The sequence below is a fragment of the Papio anubis genome, chromosome 4, assembly GCF_008728515.1.
Source record: "Papio anubis isolate 15944 chromosome 4, Panubis1.0, whole genome shotgun sequence".
Classification (NCBI taxonomy): Eukaryota; Metazoa; Chordata; class Mammalia; order Primates; family Cercopithecidae; genus Papio; species Papio anubis.
Window position 1 is genome coordinate 19391612 of NC_044979.1, and position 18371 is coordinate 19409982.

Consider the following 18371-nt stretch of genomic DNA (forward strand, 5'->3'; position numbering starts at 1 on the left):
GCTCCTTGAGGGTAGGGCTATAATTCACTTAACTTTGTATCCTTGGTATGCAGTTTGAGTGTTGAAATTCAGCATACATACCCTTCTCTTTCATATTTGATATATATACACATACAATACATATAATTTATCTTCCTAAATTCACAAAATGAGGCAAATACTTTGGCTATCTTGTGTATTTTGATTATCCATAGGTTTATCAATTCTTGCTGTGATTTCCAAGGTAACAGAAAGGTGACAGAAAGGAGATGTCTCACTTTCTATACACGTTACTGCCTACCATGTGTCTGACTTCATGCTCATCACCATGTTTAACCTTCGTAACAGCCAAAAAAGATGGTGTTGCAGTCCCTATCTTATAAATAAGGAACTAACACACAGGACTGGTTCTTACTAAATAAATGATAAGCCATTATTAATAATTACACCTTGAAAAACCTGAATTGCATCATTAGCACTTTTTAAAACCTAAAAGAAACTAAGATCGGGCCGGGCGCGGTGGCTCAAGCCTGTAATCCCAGCACTTTGGGAGGCCGAGACGGGCGGATCACGAGGTCAGGAGATCGAGACCATCCTGGCTAACACGGTGAAACCCCGTCTCTACTAAAAAAATACAAAAAACTAGCCGGGCGAGGTGGCGGGCGCCTGTAGTCCCAGCTACTTGGGAGGCTGAGGCAGGAGAATGGCGTGAACCCGGGAGGCGGAGCTTGCAGTGAGCTGAGATCCGGCCACTGCACTCCAGCCTGGGCGACACAGTAAGACTCCGTCTCAAAAAAAAAAAAAAAAAAGAAACTAAGATTATAGAGATGGGGCCACATGGGATAACAAAATACCTATGCCATCTCCTCTAGAGTCAGGTGAATCCTATTTAATAATAAAAGAATCAACTCTATTGATGTTATCACTAAGATATTTCTATTTATTTATTTGGGTTTTTTTTCTTTTTTTGAGACGGAGTCTTGCTCTGTCACCCAGGCTGGAGTGTAGTGGCACAATCTCGGCTCACTGAAACCTCGACCTCCCAGGTTCAAGCAATTCTCTGCCTCAGCCTCCCAAGTAGCTGGCATTACAGGCACGCATCACCACGCCCACCTAATTTTTTTTTGTATTTTTAGTAGAGACAGGGTTTCACCATATTGACCAGGCTAGTCTCAAACTCCTGACCTCAAGTGGTTCACCCGCCTTGGCCTCCCAAAGTGCTAGGATTACATGCATGTGCCATCACGCCCAGCCAGTTATTTCTATTTAAAAGAAAAGGTCTAGGCCGGGTGCGGTGGGTCATGCCTGTAATCCCAGCACTTTGGGAGGTCGAAGCAGGCAGTTTACCTGAAGTCAGGAATTCAAGACCAGCCTGGCCAACATGGTGAAACCCCATTTCTACTAAACATACAAAAATTAGCTGGGGGAGGTGGTGGGCGCCTGTAATACCAGATACTCAGGAGGCTGAGGCAGGAGAATCACTTGAACCCAGGAGGTGGAATTTGCAGTGAGCAGAGCACGCCACTGCACTCCAGCCTGGGCGATGGACCAAGGCTTCGTCTCAAAAAAAAGAAAGGTCTAAAAGGAAACATGGAAAATAAAAAGTTATAGGCCGGGCGCGGTGGCTCAAGCCTGTAATCCCAGCACTTTGGGAGGCCGAGGCGGGTGGATCACGAGGTCAGGAGATCGAGACCATCCTGGCTAACATGGTGAAACCCCGTCTCTACTAAAAAAAAATACAAAAAACTAGCCGGGCGTGGTGGCGGGCGCCTGTAGTCCCAGCTACTCGGAGGCTGAGGCGGGAGAATGGCGTGAACCCGGGAGATGGAGCTTGCAGTGAGCCGAGATCGCACCACTGCACTCCAGCCTGGGCGACAGAGCGAGACTCCGTCTCAAAAAAAAAAAAAAAAAAAAAAAAAGTTATAAAAATGTTGGGATTGTAGGTTATTATCTTTTAAAAAACAAAAGCAATTATATCAGTGTTATGTGGAAAATAAAAACAAACAAACAAAAGCATTAATTCTCATGTTTGTGCAGCAAATAAAAAGCAAGAGAATTATTACACTTACTACACGAAGGTCTTCAATACGTTTTTCAAGAAGTACAGGTAGACCCTCTGGGAGTGTAGGTACCACTTTGGGCATAACCTGAGAAGTGTAGGTTGGCTGGGTGGTGGTTCCATTTTCACCCCCCGATTCAGATAGGGGGCTACCATCAGAAGCAGCATCCAGTAATCTGTCGAAGTCGAAATCATCTAGCATCTCTAGGGCATTTTCAGCTTCCTGAAACAGCTCATGTTCATTTGTGCTAACAAAAATGGGAAGGTCTGGATCAGTGCTGCTCAGATTTAAGTCCGGGACATCGTTCCCCAGTGCTGCAGCAGCACATGGGGGTTTATTTAGAGAGGGGGTTGACAAGGTCACTGGGACTTTGGGGTTAGACTCCTTCTTTAATGCATCCTTCTCTTTCTGGAATTTTCTGATCATGGCAGCCAGAGAAAGAGAATCTTTATAACGTTTCTTCTTTTTTTCAGACTTGTGTGAATTTAGAGCCACAACTCTGTGAAGAAAAAAATGATCAGTTAGGCTATGTGTGATTTTAAAGTGTCATATAAATAAGCAGGCACAGAATTAAAATAATCATTTGACAGGTGACAGAGCAGTTTTCTTAATTTCTTATTAACTTATACCATTACAATAGCATCTTCTTCAGAATAATCTGGAATGTCACCCATGAAAGGCAAATAGGTAAATGGCCATTATAGTGAAGAAAATGTGGAAATAGCTCAGTTTAGCTATTACTTCCTCCTAGAAATCTTTTCTAAATCCTATAGCTTAAATGCTTCTATGTGCACTACAGAACCTAAAAGGTTATTAGCATCTTGAAGGCAGCCCCATGTTTCAGTCACTGTTATACAACCCAAACCCTACATCAGTGCCTCATATACAGCAGGGTACTTAATAAATATTAGCTGAATACATTAATAAGTTATAAAGTTGAAAAACAACACATTCAATAAAAGGGATTACTTGTAGCCTACGTTTCCAAAGAAGTCTACTTGTAAATAATGAACATTTAAGACAACCATTAGTAATACATACATTTTTTCTCCTAATTTTTTAATGACTGTAATCCCAAGTTTTAGAGGGAGAGAAATACCCCCTACATCAACCTTATGGATATTGATAACCCAAAATTCAGATGTGCCTCCACTGCTAAGTAGAGTAAGAAAATTCAGCCTCTCGCAAGTGTCTTTCCCTTAGCTCTGTGAAAAAAGCCACAGAGACGTCAAGGCAATTGGTAATTTTTGACTACATTATACAAATATTTTGTTCTTCTGATGTAAGGCTTCTGAGAAATTCTATTTCGTTTTTAGCAGCAATATCATTAATACTAGCTATATACTGGCTGTGTGCAGTGGCTCATGCCTGTAATCCCAGCACTTTGGGAGGCTGAGGCTAGTGAATCACTTGAGCCCAGGAGTTCAAGACCAGCCTAGGTAACACAGCGAAACACCATCTGTACAAAAATATAAAAATTAGCTGGGCATAGTGGTACATGCCTATAGTCCCAGCTACTCAGGTAGTTGAGGCAGGAGGATCCCTTGATCCCAGGAGGTTGAGGCTGCAGTGAGCCATGATTGTGCCAGAAGACCCTGTCTCAAGGAGGGGAAAAAAAAAAAAGAACAGCTATATACAATCAATGAAAATTTTGGCTGCGTGCAGTGGGTGGCTCACGTCTGTAATCCCAGCACTTTGGGAGGCTGAGGGAGGCGGAATACCTGAAGTCAGGAGTTTGAGACCAGCCTGGCCAACATAGTGAAACCCTCATGTTTCACTACTAAAATATTCTCTACTAAAAATAGAAAAATTAGCTGGGTGTGATGGCATACACCTGTAATCCCAGCTACTTGGGAGACTGAGGCACAAGAATCGCTTGAACCCAGGAGACAGAAATTGCGGTGAGCCTAGATTGGGCCACTGTATTCCAGCCTGGGTGATAGAATGAGAATCTGTCTCTAATCAATCAATCAATCAATCAAATCAAAATTTTAAATATTAGAACAACCATAAATTGTTCCCATATAGGCTACTGCTAATCCTCATTCCCCAGGCATCTTAGTTTTAGTACCAAAAGATTAGAACAGTTTTTTCAATGTTTATAATATCTTTTCAAACTGGTTCTTGTTGGTAAAAGTTATAATGAGCAAAATACTTAATGAACCAATCTATAAATTTCATCTAAAACACTCAGTCTCTAAGATTACAAGGCCTTCTACTTATGAACAAATACTACAGTAGTATTAAATATAAGTCACTAATATTTGTCAATAACGTACTAAATTAGACTCAGCTAAGTTGAATTAGTTAATGGCAAGATATCTTTCTAAAGGGAGAGACAGTCATACTGTGACACCAGTTCCCTTCTTAGGTTTAACTGAACGTACCCCAGTTGTTTGGGTACTTTTTTCCTTGGCTTCTTCTCCTTTTCCCCTTCCTCTTTCCGCTTCCGCTTCTTCATCTCAATATCATCTTCTTTTATTTTGGGGACCTGCAAAATGGTAAAAGAATGATCATTTATGAAAGTATCAATGCTTTACTCTTTGACGTTAGCAATCCAGCATTAGCAGTGGTTTTTCTCAAATGTCAGTGTGCATTACAATCGCTTGTTATAAATGCAGATCCTTGGGGTTCAAGAGCACTCTCACCTCCGGTTTCGATTCAGTTATCTGGGGTAGGACCTCATAATTTGCATTTTAAACAAGCATTCTGGTGATTCCGGTATAAGTAAGTCTTTGGACCACACTTCAAGAAACATTTATCTAAGGACACTCTATCTTTCCCAAAGACAATGTATACAAATTCTATAGAGTTTGTTACAAATGACATCTCAGGAAAGGTAACAGCTATTAGTCATTTCTATAGGAAGTCTTAACCTATCCGAGAAATATAACCTTCTCCCAGTAACAGTAAATTATTAGCCCACATTTGTAAAGAGAAGTTTTTCAAAGAAAATATAATTCTATGATGTAAATACCAATTTTCCCGTATCTACATAATTTAATTTTAAAGCATGTAACTATATATCCATGACACAATGGTTTGTATTTTACTTTTCCTTACATTCACACTTGTGACACAAGTAACGTTAAAAAAAATTCTAATAACTGAACATTCTCATTACTGTTGCAATGTTTGATAAACTCACTTTGGGTGGCTTGTGCTTTTGGTTGTCTGTAATATCATCTTCTTCAGTATCTGAAGCTTGGCGAAACTGTAGAGTGCCAGTGTTGATATAAAAGCCTCCATATTTTGTTGTTAGAGAAGCGGGAACTAATTCGTCATACTAGATTAAAAAAAAAAGTTTCAGCTATATCCTATTGTCTTTAACTCTATAAATGTCAAAGAAATTCATCCACCATGGCAGCATCTCCCTTAAATCCTAACTGCAACACAGACTGCAATGAGGATGTTTATAAAATAAATTTAGAAAAAGTTACTATCTGGAATAAAAATTAGCTCTGATAATTTGGTATAAGAAAAAAACTTCTGAAATAATAAATTCTAAATATATCACCTGCTGAGAAAAATTTAAGGATCACTGCTACTATTCCTTTTTTTTTTTTTCCTTCCCACTGCTACTATTCTTAATGACAAATGGTTCTGATGAGAAATCAAGTTTAAAAAGATGACTAAGTGTCCAGATAAGGAGTAAATTTCATTTCCTACCATAAGGAGATTTTATAAAGAATAACAAAACTGGCTGGGCATGGTAGCTGGAGCCTATAATCCCAGCACTTTGGGAGGTGGAGGGAGGCGGATCACCTGGGGTCAGGAGTTCAAGACCAGCCTGGCCAACATGGTGAAACCCCGTCTCTACTAAAAATACCAAAAAGTAGCCGGGCGTACACCTGTAATCCCAGTGACTTAGAAGGCTGAGACAGGAGAATCCCTTGAACCTGGGAGGTGGAGGTTGCAGTGTGCCAAGATTGCACCATTGCACAACAAGAGCAAAACTCAGTCTAAAAAAACAAAAAACAACACAACATTTTATTTAACAGAAACTTTTTTGTTCCTGTCTTAGCCATATGCTTTTAAGTGGAGAAAATTTTAAAAACATTTAATTTAGGCCGGGCATGTTGGCTCACGCCTGCAATCCCAGAACTTTGGGAGGCCAAGGCGGGCGGATCATGAGGTCAGGAGTTCAAGACCAGCCTGGCCAACATAGTGAAATCCCATCTCTACTAAAAATACAAAAAGAAAATTAGCCGGTGGGGTGGGGGTGCCTGTAGTCCCAGCTACTTGGGAGGCTGAGACAGGAGAATTGCTTGAACCCGGGAGGTGGAGGTTGCAGTGAGCCGAGATCATACCACTGCACTCCAGACTGGGTGACACAGTGAAACTGTGTCTCAGAAATAAAAAGAGAAAGAAAGAAAAACAGCAAATACATTTTAGAAAAAGAATAGCACATATTTTAAAAGAAGAATAGCACAGAAAAACAACTGCCCTGTTCAGAAAGCACATACTTGAGGACCTAGAATGAGGAGGCACTTTGCTTGGAGAAAGGAACTCAATTTGTTTAAATCACACTTATGTCCCCAAAGGCTGCATCTTAAGGTTTACCATTACCTCACCTGATAAACAACTTAACCAATGAAGGTGTTCAAAGTAGGAAATAAAAAAGGAACTTATCTGATTGCAGAAAGATATCTGTTACCTGGGATCTCCAGACCTCTACTTTTGAGGTTCTTCACATTATCTAACTAGTCTTTAAGAAAGTCAGATTTTTAGGGAAACTTCTTTGCCATGGGCAAGGAATATACATACCCTATTAGTTACTGTAAGAATATTAAGGCTAACTACAAAAGCTGTAACTTTAACCTGTATCCTTTTCAATTATATGGAGAATGGAAAAAGGAAGAGGGTCCAGTTCAATTACACTGAATTAAAAAGAAATAAAATGATTGAAGAAAGGTAAAAGAAAAAAATGAACTACCTTCTTATTGCTCTACTTGATACACTACTAGAAAAATCTACTACAAAGAGCTACACTACTATAAAGATCTTGAAGAAAAGGGGCAGGACCATCTGCATATAAAGAAGTGATGTGAGGAGTGAAGGATTAAAAGTGAAAAGACTGTAATAATTCTGAAAACTAACTGTGACAAGATAAAAACACCTGTACTCTTTGCCTACATTGTTCTGTACCATGTTTTATAATTTTCAATACTTCTTCATATAAATTATTTCATTTGGTCCTCATGATACCCTTGTGAGGTAAAAAAGGCAAATATTACTCCCACTTTAAAAGTGAAAGCCGGGTAAGTACCTTACCAAAGCAATTCTATACACCTTTATGGCAAAGTCAGTGGCTGCCTCCAACCCATCTACTATATCAAGCAGCTTCACGTGGGAGTGAAACATGTTCATCCCCAGGTATCCAGGGCAATTCTGATGTGCTCAAAGTCTGTTTTCTTATGCAGTACTCTGCTGAGCTTTTCCTATCCGAACACTCTTCAGGGGAATACACTCTTTATGAATACTTAGTTTAGCCATTTCAGTAGAATGTATTAAGAGGTAATACACTGAACTTAAGAATTCAAAGTCCTGGATTTCGATTCCTTGCCTATGACTAGCTACTATGACCCAGGGAAAATCACTTAACATCAATTTTGGACGGTTATAAAACAGGGACAATATTACTTCACAAAGTTCTAGTGAAATTTAAAAGAGATTATCTAAATAAATAAAGTGTGATTCATGCCTCATATCATTAATAATAAATAAAACATTTTCTTTCAGCTCTTTTACAATTTGGTAGCATAAATATGAGACTAAAAATAATCTTCAAAAGCATTTATTTTCAGGTATTTATTTTTAGTAATTAGTGCATGATTCAGAATATATCAAAAATATGCCAACGCAGAAAGCTTATTGGCAATACGATAAATAAAAAGAACAAGAATCATTTGGTTCGACCATAGTTGTTTTATGTCTGAATTATCTCATGAAAAAAAACCAATATGTCAAGGGCAAAGATACTAGGTTATTTTGTAAGTCAAGCAACCTGCATTTCAGTTCAATTTCTTCTTCTAAAACAGGAACCTATCTTGTTCAGAAACTAGTTGTTTGACTAAACAATTTGTATCTACAAAATTTATCCTAACTTATTAATTAACAGTAGCTTTCAACTTTTCTTTACCACAATCCAAGTGGAAAATACATTACCCATCAAAATCTAGCACACACATACACACACAATAAAAACCGCATAGTCTACCAATGATGTACTAATTCCGATTCTATTTGAGTTCATTTTCTTTAAAAATACCAGTCATGTCCTTTAAGTTGATGTATAATCCAATTATGGGTTACAAAAGTCAGCATGAAAATATCCTAAATGCTACAAAAGGAGATATTGAAAATGCTATTTATAAAAGTTACATACTATATGATTTTCTCTATAAGACATTCTGGAAAAGGTAAAACTATGAAGACAGTTAAGACCAGTAGTTGCCAGTGATTAGGAGGGAAGGAGGAATAAATAGGCAGAGCACAGAAGATTTTGAGGGAAGTGATACTATACTTCTGTGTGATACTACCATCGTAGATACATGTCATTATTCATTTGTCCAAACCCACAAAATATACAACCCCAAGAATGAACCCTAATGTGAACTATGGACTTTGGTGACAATGATGTGTCACAATTCGGGCTCATCAACTATAACAAATGTACTACTGTGGTACAGGATGCTGAGAGCGGGGAAGGTAGTGTGTGCATGGGGGCAAGGTGTTCATGGAAGCTCTGTACTTTCTGCTCAGTTTTGCTGTGACTCTAAAACTGCTCTAAGAAAATAAAGTTTATTAATTAAAAAAAGCTATTTAAGTGTGAGTACATGTGATGCCCATTTATATATGGCTAAGTTCCTTCTTGGGTTATTTAGAATTCAAAATGTACACATAATATTAACACTCCTACTGATGCTTTGCACTTGCTTCACGTTCTTCAGCTAGTTGACATTCATTACCTTATTTAAGGCTCAATAATTCTGTGAGGTAAGCAAGTCACAGCAGAGAAAACTGGGCAGTGCTGAAAGACTTGCTCCTGGCTACACAGCAAATTACAAACTGAATTAAGATTATAATCTAGACTTCTTCACTGAGTTACAAATCAAGGTCAAGACTCTGGAAAAACATTCCATGCCCTGATTTATTGGTTGACAATCTTTTTTGTAATACGAAGCCCACTTTACTCCAAAGGGCGCTGGCAATATATTACTTCTACAGACCAGGCTGCCTAGTATGGTAAATAAGATCATGTCAGGACACCAGAAGCAACTTAGGAGTTTGACAGAGTATCCAATGTGCCTCAGGTTGGAGTCCTTACTGTCATTCTACTAACTTTATAAGTTCTGTCATCAACTTTATAAGCAAGCAGTGTAGCAACAGGAAAAAAGACATACTATATAATTTGTGGGGAGTGTAATAGTCACCTAGCATCACTTTCTGTATATCCTTAATTACTGCACATCGCAGAGGATATCATAATCCCAGGGATTAGATTACTCTAGTATATAAACAAGAATGGAAGAACATACACGTTCTCTACTGCAAAACATGACTTGCTGTCTTTCATTTGCTATGTGATCAAGGGGCTGCTACAGTCCTTAAATGCTCTCCTAAATTCCTCTTCCTTTTATAAGAGAAAGGGGATTCCAGGGGAAAAGCTGTAGGGCTCAATCAAAACAGACTGGTGATAAAGACTGGCATTCAATATACCATCCTGGTAATAAGGCATGGCAGCAATAAAGAATTAAATAGGTATTTGAGATGTCTGCCAGATTAATTTCAACCTAGTAGCACCAATATTTAAGACTGCATGGCTCTTATGTTGGAAGTCATTTTGAAACACACCTGCCCAAGTTTGGGAATATCAGTAAAAATCAAGATGCAAATATATGCCCTTTGACCAATAAATTCCACTGTTAGAAATTTACCCTACCCATATAAATGCACTCTCCAAATACCCTTCATACACATTTCCTTAAGTAGATAAAAGCATCCAGATGCTCAATTATTTGTATGTACATAAAACCAGAAACAATTTAGATGTACATCAAATAGGACTAGACAAATACACTATGTACTTTAGGTATATTTGCTAACAGCCATTAGGATTATATCCATGTACTAATATGTATCACTGAAATTCTGAAATTTCTGGACAACTACACAAGAAGATTTTTAGTATTTACCTCTCAGGAGTGGGGCCTTTGTGTACTTTACCTTCTACTTCATAATCACCTTGTACTTTATTGTTGTTTTACCATAAGCATGTTAATCTTATATTAAAAAACAAAACAAAACAAAAAACACTAAAATCTCTGTAGGTCTCACCTCCAGAAATCCTAATTCCTTAAGTCTGAGTTAAGATAAGTGTACTAATATTCTCATCCTTGATTGAGAATCATTAGCTTAACATAATGTTTTTCAGCATTTGATTTTCCTTTTTCCTTTTTAAAAACTTATTTTTGTTCTCAGTTTGAGCAAGGGATGATGATGGAGTCAACGCTATAATTAGACATGTGAAAATGAGCAACTATTAGAGAATCCCAAGAGGTTCTTTCAGTAACTGGAAAGGAGCAGAGCATATGAAAATAAAGACATTGTACAGAGTCAGCAACCATGAGATTCACTGACCAAATCTAGCCCACCAGCTTGCAAGCTAGAAATGGATTTTACATTTTAAAAATTATTGGAAAAAAAAAACAAAAGAAATTAATATTTCATGACACATGAAAATGATATGAAATTTAAATTTCCCAGACCATAAGTCAAGTTTCACTGTAATGCAGCCACACTATTCTTTAGGTATTATCTATGGCTGCTCTCATGCTACAATGGTAAACTTGTGTAATTGTAACGGAAACCATAGGGTTCACAAAGTCTAAAATACTTATGTAGCCTTTTACAAAAAAGGTTCCATAAAACTTGGTCTATTTTAACAGTGTAATAACAACTCACCACAGACAAACCCGAAATTACAAAATTCTCAATCTGCAGTATCCTTTTAAAAAAAAAAAGGTAAAAAAATCTTTAAGTAGTGAACATGGCTTTTAAAAGCACAAATAAAAACATTCACTGCACTATTTAAGTTACTTTACCCTTGACTTCTACTATCCCATACAAACAATGAATCAGCTGCTATATTAAAGATACATTACTCACAGCCTCTGAGTTATCAATAAATGGATCTGTCTCATCATAGCCAAAGCCTATATCAATTAAATCTTGTAGCCGATCCTTCCGGTGTTTACGGGGTTTCCCACCCTGCAAAGAACAGACATATTAGACTGATTCGGTACTCATGCTGTTTTCATCAAGTTTAAAAAGACCTGTTAGAAGAATTCAATTAATCTTGGTAGACAATCCCCCTCTCCAGGAGGTTTAAGACCTCCCACACCTTGAGTGCAAGTTGCACTTAGTGACTTGTTCCAACGAGAATGAAAAGGGGCAGGACAGAGGAACTTCACAGTAGAAACCCTGGCCAACACTCCCTCACCAGGTGGTCACAGTCAGCATCAACAGGGACACATCATACTGACCGCACACATCCACGATCTGTGACAAAAACTGCACTTCATCACCTCTGTGACCTTCTCAATAACCTATAACTCCAGCCTAACCCTGAGAAAACCATCAGACAAAACCAAATTCATGGACATTCTATGAAATGAGTTACCAGTGTTCTTCAAAGTTATCAAAATCATCAAAAACAAGGAAAATGTGAAAAACTGCCACAGTATAGATGAACCTAAGGGAAAATAATGACTAAGTGTAATATGGTAACCTGGCTGATTCAGGAACTGAAAAAAGACACTAGGGGAAAACTAGTAAAATCCAAATAAAATGTGGAGTTGAATGGTAGTGTGCCAACGCTGGCTCCTTAGCTGTAACAAATGTATAAATTGCAAGATGTCAACAACACTGCAAGATGTCAACACTGCAAGATGTCAACACTGCAAGATGTCAACAACAGGGGAAAGTGGGTGAATGCTGTGTGGGAACTCTCTGTATTGTCTTTGCAACTTTCCTGTAAACCTAAAATTATGCTTAAAATTATTATTATTATTATTATTTTTAAAGACAGGGTCTTGATCTATTGCCCATGCTGCAGTGCAGTGGCATGATCATGGCTCACTGCATGTTTGTTTTTTGAGATAGGGTCTCACTCTGTCACCCAGGCTGGAGTGCAGTGGCATGATCATGGCTCACTGCAGCCTCAACCTCCTCGGTTCAAGTGAACCTCCTGCCTCAGCCTCCTGAGTAAGTGGGACTACAGGTGCATGCCATAAAGCCCTGCTAATTTTTAATCTTTTTTTGAAGTGCTGGGATTATAGGTGTGAGACACTAGGTCCAGCCTAAAAGTATTTGTTTTAATAATTAGAATTATACACACAGACATACAAGAAAATGAAAAATGAGTGCATGTAAAAACTGAAATGAGTATGTGAAATCTGAGTTAAGATCTATTATCTAGTTAACTGCATTACGTCAATGTCAATTTCCTAGTTTGGATAACTGTAGATATGTAAGATATTACTACTGGGAGAAGCTGGGTTCAAGGGGCACATGGGATTTCTCTGTAGTATATTTGCAACTTTTTGAGTCTATAATTCTCTTTTTTTTTTTTTTTGATACAGGGTCTGGGCCAGACACAGTGCCTCATGCCTATAATCCCAGCACTTTGGGAGGTCAAGGCAGGGGGATCACTTGAGGCCAGGACTTTGAGACCAGCCTGGCCAAAATGGCTGAACCCCATCTATACTAAATATACAAAAATTAGTCAGGTGTGGTGGCATGCCCCTGTAATCACAGCTACTTGGGTGGTTGAGGCTCAAGAATCGCTTGAACTGGGGAGGCGGACGTTGCAGTGAACTGAGATGGCACCACTGCACTTCACCCTGGACAACAAAGCGAGATTCTGTCTCCAAAAGAAAAAAAATGACACAGGGTCTGGCTCTGTAGCCCAGACTACAGTGCCATGGTATGGTTATAGCTCACCTTGATCCCCTGGGCTCAAGCGATCCTCCTGCCTCATACTCCCAAGTAGCCAGGACTGCAGTCACAAGCTATGGTACCCATCTTAAATTTTCTAAGCATCTTCTAAGACTTCCCTGTCCCATGATTTTTTTGGTAGGGGAGCAGGGAAGAGGATGCTTGGAAAGAGAAGAGAAGGCCAGGTGCAGTGGCTCACACCTGTGATTTCAGCACTTTGGGAAGCCAAGGCAGGAGGATTCCAAGAGCCCAGGAGTTTGAGACTAGCCTAGGCAACATAATGAGACCTGTCTCTACAGAAAAAAATTTTTTTTAATTAGCCAGGCATGGTGGCATGTGCCTGTGGTCCCTGCTACTTGAGAGGCTGAGGCAGGAGGAACCCAGAAGTTGAGGCTACAGTGAGCCAAGTTCATGCCACTGCACTCCATCCTGGGTGACAGAGCGAGACCCTATCTCAAAAAACAAAAGCAAAAACAAAATCAAGAAAACAATGAGTGCAAAGGATTCTGCCAACCAACATGCCACCACTAAGCCACAGTGAGCCTCATAGAGAGCATGAGATGCAAGATGTAAATCTCTAGTCACCTCATTTGGTTTCAGCTCTCAAACCGCACACCTCTCAATGAAAAGTGTGATTCTAATGGTTAAAGATGAGTAAGTTGTATGTAACATGGCCCTTAAATAAAAGCAAATTGCTTCGCCTTGTTTCAACGCAAAGAAACAGTGATCTGTTCCAGTGCTTGAGGGAAAAAAGTTATGCCAGACTTATGAAAGACATCTCCAACATGGTGTCATCACTTTACAAGTAACTTGCAAAGGCAATTCTGACTAGCTACTATTACATAGTGATGCTAAAAAAAACCTAACTCCCATATAAGCTGTGACTCCACTGTACGCTTTTCGGCGGACAAAACAACGCGATTACTACACCATCATCACCAAGAAAGACATTGTGGTGTGAAATATAAGTAATGGCTCCCATATTTTTAGATTTTACAAGTTAGGTAAAAGTTTCAAGTACAATTCTAGGAACCAACATAGGGTGGCAACATCTTGCTAAATAAGGCCACTGAGGGTATAATCCCAGAACAATGACAATCCTCAAGAAATACCAGCTGGCAACCTTAAACAACATGCATACATATATATGTGTGTGTGTGTGTGTGTATATACACACACAGGTGTAATATATACATATACACATATATACATACAACATACCCGTGTGCTCAGATGCAAAATACATATTAGATTGCCCTTATTTTTCCCATTTGGGCAGGTCTGCAGACTGAGACCTTTACATTATGTTATAGAATTATGGTGAGAATCAGCATTCAGGAAAGGGAAAGAGAGAGGTTGGTAGGAGATAGTCTATTGAGAAAAAGTTACACACAAGCAGTTAAGGACATGAGGGATGATTTCGCCCTAAAATGAGAGAGAGGAAGAGATCTAAGAAATATATAAAAATCCACAGACAAAACTAATGAAGAGGCCTAGTCCTGCCACATACGAAATATTTTTAACGTTATGGGAGTTAAAATAGATGAGGCAGGAATATAAGAATAAAAAGATGGCCAGGTGCGGTGGCTCACGCCTGTAATCCCAGCACTTTGGGAGGCCCAGGCAGGTGGATCACAAGGTCAGGAGATCGAGACCATCCTTACAATTACAGTGAAACTCCTGTCTACCAAAAATACAAAAATTAGCCGGTGTGGTGGCGGTGTCTGTAGTCCCAGCCACTTGGGAGGCTGAGGCAGGAGAATGGCCTGAACCCAGGAGGCAGAGCTTGCAGTGAGCCCAGATCGGCCACTGCACTCCAGCTTGGCCCAGGACTCCATCTCAAAAAAAAAAAAAAAAAAAAAAAAAAGAATAAAAAGATTAATGAACAGCATTTTTCAGAAACCTACCCTAGCATATAACAATTAAAGATGAAAAAGGCAGCATTACAACTCAATGGAAAATGATCAATAAATGAGATTACAGTAAGTTATCGATTTCTTCTATCAAATTACAAATCTTTAAATTCTGAAAAGATGGAGAATAGAACTGCTCAAACACTGCTGATAAAGAGTGTACCAATAAAACCCTTTTCGAAAGCAATCTGAAAGCATCTGCCAAGAGACTTTGCAATACTCTTACATTTTCTTCTTCTGCTTTTTCTATGATTTCCAAATTTCCTATGAAGTATTACTGTTATAATAGAAATACGCTAAAATAATTTTAAAAACTCTTCATCTTATTTCACCCAGTGATTCTATATAGCTTATTTCAAACCATTACTTAGAGTTAAAAATATCTGTTAAGAACTTACACCATAGAAAGCAATATGTTAAAATACCAGAAAGAATTTAAGTATGAAATGTCCTTGTCTTCTGGTAACTTAAAACAAGATAATCTATTAAACAAACTTACTGAGCACTTATACCATGTGCCAGCCTTCATGGATTTTATAGTTATACACAAGCAGTTAAGTACAGAGAGGGGAAGAGAAAGATTAAACAAACAACTACAGTAGTTATAAATGGTAGAAAGGAAAAAGGTTGAAAGGAGATCTTTTCAACAGAGGACCTAATCAAGGCTTCTTCCTAAGATAATCATACCCGGACAAGGACAAGTGGAGTTAAGCACTTGCGGAAGCCACTGAAGGCATCGGCACAAGGAAGCAACTGACAAGACCAGTGTTTAATAAAATCACTCTGACTACTGGTATGGGGAACTAACACAATTGGGGAATAAAACAGCTAGAAAGAAAAAAAATGCTCAGATTTGCAAGAAATTCACAAGTTACTGGGGGCATAAAATATATATTTAAATACCAAGCTACCATTCACTGAATGCTAACCTTGCATCAGATCCTATACTAAGTACAACTATCTATTAGTTCACATTTGACAAATGAGAAAAACGAAGGCTCGGAAAGGACAAGTAACTTATCTAAGGTCACACAGAAAGTAGGCAAGCCAATCTTCAAACTCATGACTGCCTAACTCCAACAGGCCATTCTTTTAAAAATTCTATATGAGAAGTTATAGAACCTATAGGGTCATTTTTTAAGTTGAAAACACCTTAAACTCTAATAAAGCAAAACTGAAATTAGTGTTCCCACTGTCATCTGTCTCCAAATTAGCTTCTTCCACTTGACATTCCTATTTTGTTCATCCTATTTTTTCTGCCTTAAAACCATCATTGGCTAAAATTAGGAGTGATGACATCAAATGCTAACATGGACATGGAGCAATTGGTTCTCTCATACATCACTAGCAAGAATGCAAAATTATGTGGCTACTTTGGAAAATGCTTTGGTAGTTTCTTTTTTTTCTTTTAATGCCCTCTCTCAGCGAATCAGGTAGTTTCTTATTAAGCATACAGTTACCACTGGACCTAACAACCCCACTCTTACATGCGCCCAAGAGAAATGAAAATGTGTATTCACACACAGAGACTTGTACTCTCATGTTTACAGCAGCTTGATTCATGGCAGCCAAAAACTGGAAACAACCCGACGGTCATCATCTGATGGATGGATAAACAACTGTGGTACATAATCCACAGTAGGAATACAGTGGATTACTGCTCGGCAATAAAAAGAGGCACAGGCAAAACATGGAGGAATTTCAAAAGTACTATGCTAAGTGAAAGTGCCCAGATGCAGAAGACATGAGATTCCATTTACAGGAAACCCTAGAAAAGGCAAACAAACAAACACCAAAAAAGTCTAGAGTCACAGGAACCAGATCAGAGGATGCCAGGGGCTAAGTCTGGAGGGACAGATCTGTTTATAAAGGGAATTTTCTGGGGTGACGCAATTGTTCTGTATCATTATTGTAGTAATGGTTACAGGATTGTATGCATCTGTTAAAATCCATCAAACTGTACACTTAAAATGGAGGAATTAAATTTATTTAAATTATACCTCAATAATGCTATTTCAAAACTCTCATAATTTCTGCTTCCAAGTATCTCTCCCCACAAATCTTTGTTGCCATGATTAACCACATCTACAGTTTCCTTTCCATTCTGTCAATGCTAGAATGCTGGCCTTTGTTTTTCACTTAAACATAATGAATGTCTTAATTAGCCTCTCTTCCCTCAAATTGTTTTTTTTTTTTTTTTGAGACGGAGTCTCGCTCTGTCCCCCAGGCTGGAGTGCAGTGGCCGGATCTCAGCTCACTGCGAGCTCCGCCTCCCGGGTTTATGCCATTCTCCTGCCTCAGCCTCCCAAGTAGCTGGGACTACAGGCGCCCACCACCTCGCCCGGCTAGTTTTTTGTATTTTTTAGTAGAGACGGGGTTTCACCGTGTTCGCCAGGATGGTCTCGATCTCCTGACCTCATGATCCGCCCGTCTTGGCCTCCCAAAGTGCTGGGATTACAGGCTTGAGCCACCGCGCCCGGCCCTCAAATTGTTTTTGAGACGGACTCTTACTCTGTTGCCGCCCCGGATGGAGTGCAGGGCATGATCTCAGCTCACTGCAACCTCTGCCTCCCAGGTTCAAGTGATTCTCCTGCCTCAGCCTCCCGAGTAGCTGGAACTGCAGGTGCACATTACCACACCCGGCTAATTTTTGTATTTTTAGTAGAGGCAGGGTTTCACCATGTTGGCCAGGCTGGTCTTGAACCCCTGACCTCAGGTGATCCGTCTGCCCTGGCCTCCTAAAGTGCTGGGATTACAGACGTGAGCCACCGCGCCTGGCCTCTTCCCTCAAATTTATCCTGCATAATTACCACCTAATTAATATTTTGAAAACACCCTATCATTTCCCCTGCTCAAAATGCTTCAGAAGCATTCCACCTATAAGAATTGAAAACCCTTAACATGGCACCAGTTAAATGCCTTCTACATGTTGACTCAAACCACCTTTCCAACTTTTTACTTACAATTTTCCAACATGAACACTTCATCCATTCAAACTGTCTACCAACTCTCCCCCAAACACACCTTACCATTCCTTGTGCTTTATCCCCATCTGGGATAGTCTCCTGCTATTCTCTTAATCCTCCCAGCTTTCACGTATCAGCCTACATTTTCAATCTTTTCTCCAAGATGCTTTCTAATTAAAATCACAATGACAATGATCTTTTTCTGCTCTCCTATCATATTTTTTGTCTAGGCATAAACAGCTGCCTATAAGATTTACCTGGGAAAGCTAAACAAACAGGTTCTGTTGTAATGGGCACAATCAGATATATGCAGACGTGTAAACAACTTATGGGTAATTAGAGATTTAGGAACATCTATGTCTAGCCAAAGTGACTAGTTTGTTGCCACCAGAAACCATAATAGTTCTCAGTCCATAATCTAATCTAAGCAGCAAAGTGATTAGTATTGTTAA

The 18371-nt window shown here is 39.1% G+C and overlaps 1 protein-coding gene across 12 annotated transcripts in view; it reads right to left on the bottom strand.

Moving 5' to 3' along the window:
* Positions 1 to 18371, bottom strand: part of UBN2 (ubinuclein 2) — a 100566-nt gene that overhangs the window by 66804 nt on the left and 15391 nt on the right. For 11 of the 12 annotated variants that reach the window (XR_004183108.1, XR_001901256.3, XR_001901258.3 and 8 more), the window contains exons 3-6: positions 11211 to 11312; positions 5188 to 5325; positions 4427 to 4530; positions 2049 to 2538 (exon numbers count right to left, since the gene is read on the bottom strand). Coding sequence is in view for 9 of the 12 variants with exons in the window: in XM_021936321.2 (XP_021792013.2) it covers positions 2049 to 2538; positions 4427 to 4530; positions 5188 to 5325; positions 11211 to 11312 (834 nt within the window). In the remaining 3 variants the exon portion in view is untranslated. The remainder of the gene's footprint in view (positions 1 to 2048; positions 2539 to 4426; positions 4531 to 5187; positions 5326 to 11210; positions 11313 to 18371) is intronic. The other variant, XM_017957216.3, reaches the window with a different exon arrangement.